At 48.7% G+C, this 11,179-nt stretch overlaps 1 protein-coding gene across 3 annotated transcripts in view; it reads left to right on the plus strand.

The window, feature by feature from the left end:
* The window catches only part of RAF1 (Raf-1 proto-oncogene, serine/threonine kinase), an 80,782-nt gene that overhangs the window by 68,537 nt on the left and 1,066 nt on the right, over window positions 1-11,179 (plus strand). For all 3 annotated transcript variants that reach the window (XM_039231404.1, XM_039231405.1, XM_039231406.1), the window contains 6 exons: window positions 6,448-6,532; window positions 7,263-7,439; window positions 8,633-8,679; window positions 10,101-10,219; window positions 10,562-10,693; window positions 10,833-10,967. In XM_039231404.1, coding sequence (XP_039087335.1) covers window positions 6,448-6,532; window positions 7,263-7,439; window positions 8,633-8,679; window positions 10,101-10,219; window positions 10,562-10,693; window positions 10,833-10,967 — 695 coding nt within the window. The remainder of the gene's footprint in view (window positions 1-6,447; window positions 6,533-7,262; window positions 7,440-8,632; window positions 8,680-10,100; window positions 10,220-10,561; window positions 10,694-10,832; window positions 10,968-11,179) is intronic.

The following is an 11,179-nucleotide window of genomic DNA, read 5'->3' on the forward strand; positions in this document are numbered from 1 at the left end:
ACCACATCTTCTTTATTTATCTATTAATAGACACTTAAGTGGCTTTCGTCCCTTGGCTGTTGTAAATAATGCTGCTGTAAACATGGGAGTGCAGGTATCTTTTCGAGTTAGTGTTTTCATCTTCTTTGTGTAAATACCTACTGTGTAATTACTGGATCTTATGGTTCTACTTTTAATTTTTTCAGTTTATTTATTTATTTTGAGAGAGAGAAAGAGAAGATGTGCATGCAAGTAGGGGAGGGGCAGATTGAGGGGGAGAGAGAATCCCAAGTAGGCTCTGCACTCACTGCAGCACCCAGTGTGCAAGTTAAACGCATGAACAGTGAGATCATGACCTGAACCAAAATGAAGAGTTGGACGCTTAACCGACTGAGCCACCCAGGCAGGTGCCCCTTCATCTTAAACTTTTGAGGAACCTCTGTACTGTTTTCCATAGTGGCTGCACAATTTTCATGCCTATAAACTGTGTACGGGGGCTCCTTTTATCCCACATCCTCACCAACACTTATCTTTTTGATACCAGCCGTTCTGACAGGTGTGAGGTAATACCCCATTTGTGGTTTTGATCTGCATTTTCCTGATACCTAGTGATATTGGGCACCTTTTCATGTACCTGTTAGCCTATTGTGTATCTTCTTTGGAGAAAAGTCTGTTCGGATCCTCTGTCCATTTTACAAAAATTTTTTAATATATGTTTATTTCTGAGAGAGAGAATGAGAGACAGAGTGTGAGTGGGGGAGGGGCAGAGAGAGAGAGGGAGAAACAGAATCTGAAGCAGGCTTTAGGCTCTTCACTGTCAGCACAGAGCCCGATGTGGGGCTCAAAGCCTTGAACCGTGAGATCATGTCCTGAGCCGGGGTCTGATGATTAACTGACTGAGCCCCCCAGGTGCCCCTGATGCTCTGTCCATTTTTAAATCAGATTGTCCTTTTGGTGTTTTGAGTTGTGTGAGTTCTTCGTATATTTTGAATATTAACCCCTTATCACATTTGTGAATACCTTCTCCCATTCGGTAGGTTTTCTTTTTATTGATAGTTTCTTTGCTGTGCGAAAGCTTTGATTTTGGTGGTGTAGACCTATGAAAGGAGAAGACAGTTTTGTGGGACAGAGTGCTTGTATCTGAGACATAGCTGCTAGTAATTCTAGGAGATGGAGGAGTGAATATTGCTTTTAATGCTTCCATTAGGAGCACTTAATCATTTTTATACCACATTTTAAACCATAAGCTGAAAGCCAATAAATGTAGATAAGGTGTGCTCAAATTTAAGTTTCTTCCTAAAAAGCACTTAAGCACTTTAGGGGGGGTGATTCATAATTTTTCAAAGCATTTGTTACATTCGGCACAGTACTGCCTGTGAGCTTCTGTTTTCTCTAGATTCTCCGAGCTTTTGGACTATGGTAAGGAGATGTTATTTGATAGTGTTACTTCCATTAGAATGTAGATAACATGTCTAATATTTTAAAGACTCAAGTTTTTACTAAGATAAAGTCATAGGTCATAGGAGTGAGGAGCAGTGGACTTTTGTGTCAGAAAGCAAGCCATGGTCTGTGAATGAAGAAATAAAACGATAGGGTCAGGGGAACCATAATTTCTGGATTGCTCATGCTGTACTTTGCGTTTGTGTGTTGTTGCTGCTTTCCTGCTTCCTGTGTACGTTATGTATAATGTTTAATCAGTTTCTTAAAAATTACGATTGTGGTAATTTAAAAAGTTTTGCTTCTGCCTAGCAGCTGTGAAAGTAGACAAAGAATCTGAGAGCAGCCAAGTTGGAGACCTCACGTCCATGAACTAAAGCTCACTTACTTCGTGTTAAGTAGGTGAGGAGGCCGCCCTGGGGCACGCACACACAGCATGAACTTGGGCTCTGATTTGCCAGCCTCTGCACATTATAAACAACACATTGAAAGGGACACAGACAGTAGTGGTGATGGCAGCCGGAACAGTCCCTGACGGCAAGCAGAGAAGGCACCAAGCCTCTCGGGCTTGGGCTGCTTAGTATGAGGCTACCAACCTGGTGGGACCCACGTGTGGTTCCCCATCCCATCCTAATGCTGCGGGTTACTTGGGGTCATCAGAAGAACAGAAGTGGTGTTCATTCTATTCTGTTCTAGAAAGCAGGGGTGTATATAATAGGTTTTAGACAACCCTAAATGGTTAAAATAAGAAACAGGTGTTTAAAAGGTAAAAACATTCTAGATTTACCAACTGATAATAGTTTTCTTCTTCAGTGGTAGCTGAGACAGCAACTTATTATCTTATTAAAAACATCACCAACAGGAATATGTCTTAACTTATTTCTGCATTTACCTCTGACTTTACTATGAAGGAAAAGTAAGAAGTTCTGGTGTAATGAAAAATAAGCATCTGACTCTGGATTTTGGCTCGGGTCATGATCTCACTGTGGGTTCGAGCCCCACATCCAGCTTTGTGTTGACGACATGGGACTTGCTTGGGATTCTTTTCTCTCCACCTCTCTCTACTCCTCCTTGGCTCAAGTTCGTACTCTCTCTCAAAATAAACTAACTAACTTAAACAAAACAAAACAAAACTGCATTGTGTAATTGTTTTGGACTACCATCCATAAAATATTCCCTGGCCATTTACCTTTGTCATTTATATTACTTGCTAAAGGAAATAGATACCACTTTCTATATGTGGTAAGATCGCCAGGTAATTCCAGAAGGAAAAGAAAGGTTAATACTATTTAAAAAAAGTTTTTAAAATATTTATTTATTTAGTTTGAGAGATAGAAAAACAGCTCAAGCAGGGAAGGGTTAGAGAGAGAGGGAGAGAGAGAATCCCAAGCAGGCTCTGTGCTGGCTCAGTGCAGGGCTCAATCCCACAAACTGCGAGATCATGACCTGAGCTGAAATCAAGAGTCAGAGGCTTAACCCACTGAGACACCCAGCGCCTCAATACTATACAGTTTTTTATCCTCCTCTAAGAAACATGTTCAAAAGAAGAGATTAGTACTAAGCAGTATCACTAAATGTCTGTTGCGTGGAGTGCTAGAGTGGTGGACTTGAATGGTGTACTTGGTCCTGAGGACTGCCAGGCCAAGGTGGAGAGCAGCCTTTGTTTTGGGTCCAGACCTAATTGTGCACACCTGGAGGCTGCAGGCTGGGTACTGAGTCTCAGCTTCCTTGACCTGTGCTGGGAGCAGCTGGGTCCCTAATATTCCGTGCCAGAGGCTGTCCCCACTCCACTCCAGAGCCTGAGACAGCTTGTTAATTCATAACATGCCTCGCTGATGGTTACACCTTAGAATTCATTCATTTCTTTATTGGTGTTTCCTGAACATTCTTCTAATACCAAGCATTCTTCTAGCTGCTACAAGTGAAGCAGTGAACAAAACAGATGAAAATTCTTTCTCTTACAGAGTTCCTTTTCTGGTGGGGACAGTAATCAAGTAAAGTGTCTAGTGTGTTAGAGTTGCTAAGAGGAAAAAGGAGAAAGCAGGTATGGAGTGGCAGTCCCTGGTAGGGAGGGATTCTGCTGAGGAAGCAGCATTTGCGTGATGCTTGAGAGTGGGGATGCCTGGGGAAAGCAGCAGTGGGGGCTGTGAACGGGGCCGTGCACCTGACCTGTTTGAGGAACTCAGGGAGGTTCATAGGAGTGAAGTCCAGGGCTGGAGAGTGGCAGGGCCCTGTAAAGACTTTGGATATCATTTTTGGGCAAAATAGGGTCTCAGATTGTGCAGGACCTTCCGGAGACATGGCCAGACTTAGTCTGAAATTCGGAATGCCAGGGAGCTGGTTACTGGAGAAATGGTTCCAGTTCAGGGCAGTCCGACTAGTAGAAAACCGTTTTTTATAGCAGTTGAAATCCACTTCCCTATAACGTTTGGCCATTGCTCCTAGCAGAGTGAATTCCTGTCATGGCAGTGCTTGGTGTATTAGCATGAAAGCGAGGGAATGCTGTGGTGTACAGTCTCTGGGTTTCAGTGAGAAATTGCACGTATACTCGGTTATCTTAACTGCTGACAGTGAGCAGGAAGGCAGATGCGTCCTTGCAGGTGTCGTAGGGGCTCTGACTGTGGTTCATCCCTGTTCAATCTTCCCACCTGTGGCCTGCAGGAAGGTGCGGGTATGGCGTATGCCTCACGTGGAGTTGTGGTGCAGATCTGGGTAGTAGGATTTGAACTGGCACTGGTGATGGAACGGAGAGACTGTGAACTCTGAACAGGGATAATAAGCCCTGCTCACTGGGCCAGAGAGTAGAGGCTGGAGGTGGAGGACATTCAGCTGACTGCAAGGTCAGAATGAGTCACTGTAAGTGGGCTTTGGTTGCTGGTGACTCTTCCAGGCTCTGAGATTACATTATGATCTGGTCCAAAATGGGTGACACAGAAGGTGAGTTCAGTGACAACGTGAACACGCCCCTTGGAGAGCTGTACAAAAGGGAAGGTCTTGTAAAACTGGGCTCATGGAATAAGGTCCCAAGGAGCAAACCATCCTAAGGGCCCATCCAACATCTCCCCAAGCCTTCCTCCACACACACCGACCTGTCCCTCCCTTTCCAGCCTTGTCCAGTGCCTGGGCCGCCAGCATTGTCCCCTGGCCCCGCCCACCACTCAGGTGACCGCCATGTCAGATCAGCCCACTTGGCTGGGGTTTATTGTCTCCATCCCCTCCTTTCTTTCCCCACTGTCGCCACTGTCCCTGTGTCTGGTCTGCAGAAGTAGGGCTCTTGGGGCAGGACTCCTTCCTCCCTGGCCTCCGTCCTCGCCTGCAGGGGGCCCAGATCAAACCCTGGAGCTCCCCACTCAGCCCCCATTTCCCCCTTCCCTTCCCTTTGTTCCTCATGTATGTAGTTTGGAACAGCCTGCCCCATTTAGTAAATTCCTTCTCTTGGCTTATATCCTGTTTGTTTCAGAAAACCTTTCTACATCTTCTCTGCAAACAGATTTAGTCTCCTTTGTCCCTGCCCCCAGCATTCTTATCTTGGCTCAGACAGCTCCAGAATGAGCAGCTCTGCAGGAGACTCTTACCCTGCTTAGTCAGAAGGAACGTTAGGTGGGGCTGCGTGGTTTACGAGCTCATCTTGCTGGATAGAAGGCAGCTCTGACTGTAGAATGCGTCTCCCATCCAAAGTCAGCAGCACCTTTGGAGGCAGCCCTGGGCCCTTGGTAAATACATGTGCCAGTGGATCGGACGAGCCCCTACTGTGAAGTGGGGACTTTAGCTTTAGATGATAAAACCAGAGATGACCACAGGCAACAGTTCGGGACCTGCCTTAAGAACCATCTCTTTGGGGCACCTGGGTGGGCTCCGTCTGTTGAGCATCTGATTCTTGATTTTGGCTCAGGTCATGCATGATCCTAGGGTCGTGGGATCTGCCCGCCTCCCCCTTCCCCCCCGCCCCACTTGTGTGGATGTGTGCTTTCTCAGACTAAAAATAATAGTAAAAATTAAAAAAAACCACCCATCTCCTTACCAGTTGGTACAAAGGTGAAGTGAGGAACGCTCCAACAGTGGCTGCGCAGGGTGCTGCCAAGGGGGCACACTTGGTAAGTGGGGGGTGCCCTCAGCCAGTTCCTCCTTTATTTGATAACCAGAAGGCTATGTTTTGATAAATTCATTTACCAAAAAAATCTGAGGTCCTAATAGGCTTCATGTAATTTATTAAAAATTACCATTATAGTGTAGAAACATTTCTGAAAGTGCCTTCTAAATCAGTAGCACATATAAAGTAGAGTTAATCTCTGGATGTTTCTCAGGTTATTTAGAGGCTCATAGTGACTGACCGTCTGTTGTCCGTATGGAAGGTAGGAAGACAGCCATTGGAGTCAGATGGGGGGTTCTAATCCTGGCTCCAGCACTTTTGTGTTATGGTTAAATGACCTTGGGCAGGTGACGAAGCTTCTCTGTTGCCTGTAAAATGAGGATAACCATATTTACATCACAGGGCAACTATGAGGATTAAAGGTGAGTGCCCGTGAAGACAGGCACACGAGGTGCCTGGGCAGAGTAAGCAATCAACATTAATCATTAGGATTGCTTCTTAATGGTATTAAAGGCAAAGGAGCTTAATTTCGATACATATCTTTGTGTACAAGGGACCATCTCGGGTCTCATTAGAATGTGGCTGCTGAGTTTGGCATCAGCTGCTTGCTAAATGGACTGTTTGCTGGCACCAGCCTTCTGGCCCCAAAACTCCCGGGTCTGCCGGGCCTGCCCAGTTCACCGGCTGGTGCCGCCCTCCCAGGCCCAGGTTTCCCCCTATTCTCCAGGCACAGGGGATGCCGGGCTTGCTAGGAAGAGTTTAAGCCAAACCCATGCAAGGCCTGTGTGGTGGTATTAAAAGATAGTAGTATAATGTATTGGAAGTTTGCCTCTTTGTTCCATTTGTGTAGGTACACGATGTCTGAATTAGTGATTCACTCTCTCTCTCAGAAAAATAACAAAGTAAGGTCACTCAGCTGATTGTACTGATATAATTTGCAGGAGATGTTGCAGTAAAAATTCTAAAGGTTGTCGACCCCACCCCAGAGCAGTTCCAGGCCTTCAGGAATGAGGTTGCTGTCCTGCGGTGAGTAGAGAGCTGGCCTTTGCAGCCTCTGTGGACGGCAGGGGATGGGCGTGGGTGGTGGTGGTATGTCAGCTGCAGAGAAAGCGGGCCACATGGCACAGACCTGTCCCTGAGGGCCGATGGCTGGGACCGGTGGTCAGTGAGAGCTCGCTGCGGAGCCCTGCGGTTGGAACTCCTTCCTCACGAGTGACAGGGAATGGGGGGCTGCCTTCCAGCTCACGGGGTTGTCAGACCTTTGGGAGAGCCGCCTTTGAAGACTGTATCCCCCCTCCAGTGCTTCGGGCCTCTGGGCACAGAACACACAGTAGCCCAGGTTCTTTGGGTTTTGGCTTGAGATAGTGAGAAATAGGTTCTGTTTTCACATTTATTTCCAAGGACTCTGTAGCCAGTTTGCTTTATTCTGGGCTTCAAAACCTTTGAGTCCTTATTTCGACCTGTAGGAATAAGGTGAATGATGACGGATTCCCCAGACGCGAGGGTTCCTCGTGACCCCATGTGGGAGGAATCGTGTTTGTTGAGAACGTCTTCTCTGAAGGCTAGCACTGAGGGGTCCTTTGTCACAACCCCAACTCTGTTATCAGCAGGGTTGTGTGTTTGCTTTGCCGGCCACCCAGATGGTAAGCATGGTGGCGTCGAGGACACTCGGGATCCAGTGTCGGTGGGAAAGCAAGAGTAGAGCTCTTTGCAGCAGTGGAAGATTCAGAGCCCTTTTTTCTCCTCCCTCCTCCAGCAAAACACGGCATGTGAACATCCTGCTCTTCATGGGGTACATGACAAAGGACAACCTGGCGATTGTGACCCAGTGGTGCGAGGGCAGCAGCCTCTACAAACACCTGCATGTCCAGGAGACCAAGTTCCAGATGTTCCAGTTGATTGACATCGCCCGCCAGACCGCTCAGGGAATGGAGTGAGTAGAAGGCTTGTCGACTCCGAAGTCTGGGGTCCAGGCATCAACTTGCCCTACATCGGAGCCTGGGTTAGGAGAAAGCCAAGTCTCTTAAGTGATTTCCGTGATGTTGCACAGCTGAGAGTCAGCCTCTGGAGTGGGCCGAAGGCAGGTGTGCTCCGGGTCACGTGAGCTGAGGCTGCTCCCCTTGGGGCTCAGATTCAGGTTTGAGCCACTGCCCGGAGAGTTCACCTAGGTTCCCAAAAGCTCGGCAGTGTGGGCTCAGCCAGCACCTTCTGCTCGGACAGCCATGCACCGCCCTCTGTGGGCGCGCGGTCTCAGGCGTGGCCCTCGGCGGCGGGCCTGTTCCACACCAGGGTCTGAGCAGAGGTTTTTGGGTAATTTATTTTCCTTTTAGAGGAGGCTTAAAAGTCATCCCTCGCACCTCCATGAAACACTACCTGTTTGAGTCTCTGCTTGAACACATTTCTCTCTGAAAGGGGGCTGTGGTGGGTGTGTGTCACGCTTTTCCTCCACGGTATTCCTGACGTGAGAGGGGGAGAGTTCACAGCCCTGGAAGTCTGGGGGCTTAAGCTAAAGCCACGCTTGCAGCTGCCATGTAAAACCTCATGTCCTGCTTTTACACCTCAAATGGAATTTGCATTTTGTACATTTTAAGAAATAATTACTTTTTAGAAAAAAATTATAGATATAATCCACAGATAACAGAATTCACCCCTTAAATGTGTACAATGCGGAGTTGTGCAGCCTGACCACTGTGTAATCTTAGAACAGCCGTCAAGATAGAAGATGAGCTCTCATCTTTGTGTCTCACTCGACTTAGCATAACAGTTTGGAGGTTCATCCACATTGTTGCACATATCACTCTATTCTTTTCTGTGGCCGAATATACTGTGGGGTGGGTGGGCCGTTTCGTTCAGGCATTCATTATGGGATGGGCCTGCGGGTCGTCAGAATTACTTTTGTGAGTAGAACGGATGCTTAAAGAAGAGTCTCCCCGTTCGTGCTGTGACCTCACCTCCAGGCAATGTGTGACATGGCTCTGTCTGCATCCCCACGTGGCCGGTCCCTGCACGTGGCCCTCGCTGGGCGTCAGGCAGCCAGGTGGCTTCCTTCCTAGCCGTAATGTGAAGCTGCTTTCTACCCATGTCCCTTAGATAACTGGTTTTAATAGACTTATTTTCCCTTCACAGCTATTTGCATGCAAAGAACATCATCCACAGAGACATGAAATCCAACAGTATCCTTTGATGGTTATTCCATTTCTAGACTTAGGAAAATAGAAGGGAGACTTTTAAAGCTTATCTCAGTAAAAGTGACTTTGGAAAGTTTTCCACAAGAGAGCCGTGTTTGGGTTATGCTTGAAAAGTTTTATTATGCTGCTCGCTACTAAATTTAACCTGGAGGAATGGGGTTTTTGTCTGTCATGTTCATCTCTAGGGTGTGGACTGTGTGTATCTGGTCAGAAGGGTGCAGGCCAGATGCTGCAGGATTGTCAAAGCGACCAGTGTGTCACACTCACTGGTGGAACCAGCCCTTCCCCTTCCTGAGACTTAATAAGATTTTGTAGAAGGAGAATGAAGACTGGAGAGTTTTCATGCCACAGGGCAGGACACGTAACATTTACACATCTGCCTCCGGCCTGCAGCCTGCGTCTTGGAAGGGAGTGTGTGGCGCTACAGCCCACTCTGCTGCTTGGCCAGTGAGAGGCACAACAGTCATCGAGTCGGATTATGGGACATGCCTCTTAGGGCCACATGTCTGAGGCATGAGATACCTTTTTTTTTTTTTTTTAAACATTTATTCATTTTTGAGAGACAGAGAGCACAAGCAGGGGAGGGGGCAGAGAGAGAGGAGACACAGAATCCGAAGCAGGCTCCAGGCTCCCAGCTGTCAGCACAGAGCCTGACGCGGGGCTCCAACTCAGGAACCGTGAGGTCATGACCTGAGCTGAAGTCGGATGCTTAACCGAGCCACCCAGATGCCCCTATGAGATACCTTTTAATGACGGGTTTTTGGAAGTGAGTAGACAGCACATATTTGGTGGTGGTGTGCATTACTGGGCATTGGCAGATCACAGGTCAGCCTTAAACTGCCTGACCTCTTTACCCAGAAGTGGTGTGAGTATGGTTCTGTTTTGAAGTCCTCAGGGGCATCTGTTCTAGTGAGAAATCTCTGGACAACATTTAGTGCTTAGTGAATGCTGAATTGCTGTTCACGTTTCAGTCATTTGAGGGCACAGAGCAGGTAGACACAAATGTGAGGCATCACATTTGGCTTCTGCTAAGAAGCCGCAGATGGCAGCCCATTCTCTGGGAAATCTTTGGGCTTAAGGCACCTGTGTCACACGGGAGGGTCAGAAGGCCAGAGACCTGGCACGTGGATGTGGAGATGGGGAGAAGCGGCACAGGGAAATGGCCTTATTTTTGGCTGCAGCCAGACCATCTTGCACCCTGAACAACTGCCGCCTGCCTCCTGGAAGAAAAGCCTTTCGGAAGCACATTTTAAAACTGCAGAAATCCAAGCAAATCAGGCCAAGCAGCCTGGGGCAGGCGGGGGCTGGGGCCGGGTTCGCGGGGCAGAGAAATGCTCTTAAGACCTTTGGGAAGTAGTTCAGAATTGACCGTTGTTTTGAAACCAGAGTCCTTAACAAGCATTGAGATATATTTCTCCATGAAGGCCTGACGGTGAAAATCGGAGATTTTGGTTTGGCAACAGTAAAGTCGCGCTGGAGCGGTTCTCAGCAGGTCGAACAACCCACTGGCTCCGTCCTGTGGATGGTGAGGAGGCGAGGCTCCCACTAGCAGAGGGCAGGGTGGAGGGGGTGCCCCGGAGGTCTGCGTGTAAACTTACAGCATTTCTCGACATTTCCCCAAAGTCCAGATACCTCAGGGAGGCCTTCAGTGACGTCAGTTGGGGTTTCCTGGAGGCTAGTGGTCAGAACCCGGCCGAGGCATCGGCGCCGGGCCCGAGACTGGGCTGCCCGATCTGGTGTGAACCGGGGTGGGAAGAGGTGCAGAACTGGAGGAAAAGGACCGTCTCCCCCCAGGGGAAGGGGCAGCCTGGCGCCTGACGTGTGTGGGGCCCGCATGGTGACAAATGCGTGCATTTTGTCCCTGCAGGCCCCCGAGGTGATCCGAATGCAGGATAACAACCCGTTCAGCTTCCAGTCCGATGTCTACTCCTACGGCATTGTGCTCTATGAGCTCATGACGGGGGAGCTTCCTTACTCCCACATCAATAACCGCGATCAGGTAGGTGTGCTGGTGCCGAAGGCCGGGGTTCGGCCGTGGAGGCCCCTGGGCCTCCAGCCAGTCTGAGTAGGAGGGTTAGAAGCTGCTGCTGTCCCTGTTGTTCCCCTGCGCAGTCCCTCAACCGTTTCCTTCCTCTTAGATCATCTTCATGGTGGGCCGAGGCTATGCCTCCCCTGACCTCAGTAAGCTATATAAGAACTGCCCCAAAGCAATGAAGAGGCTTGTAGCCGACTGTGTGAAGAAGGTTAAGGAAGAGAGGCCTCTTTTTCCCCAGGTAAGACTCGGCTCAAGGGCACCGGAACGGATTCTAGCCGCACTTCCTGATGTTAGACCTGAGGGTGGGCCGTGTGGGCTTCCTCTAGGACAGGGCTCCTGCTCAGCACCCGATGCTGCAGGTGGGGTGGGGGCCTGTGTTTGGACTCCTCTTTGAAAGCTGCCGCTTCTGCTCCGACACCAAGCCCACCTAATGACACTGATTCGCTTTAG

Source organism: Hyaena hyaena, unplaced genomic scaffold (genome assembly GCF_003009895.1).
Source record: "Hyaena hyaena isolate Hyena2069 unplaced genomic scaffold, ASM300989v1 scaffold_56, whole genome shotgun sequence".
NCBI classification, from domain to species: Eukaryota; Metazoa; Chordata; class Mammalia; order Carnivora; family Hyaenidae; genus Hyaena; species Hyaena hyaena.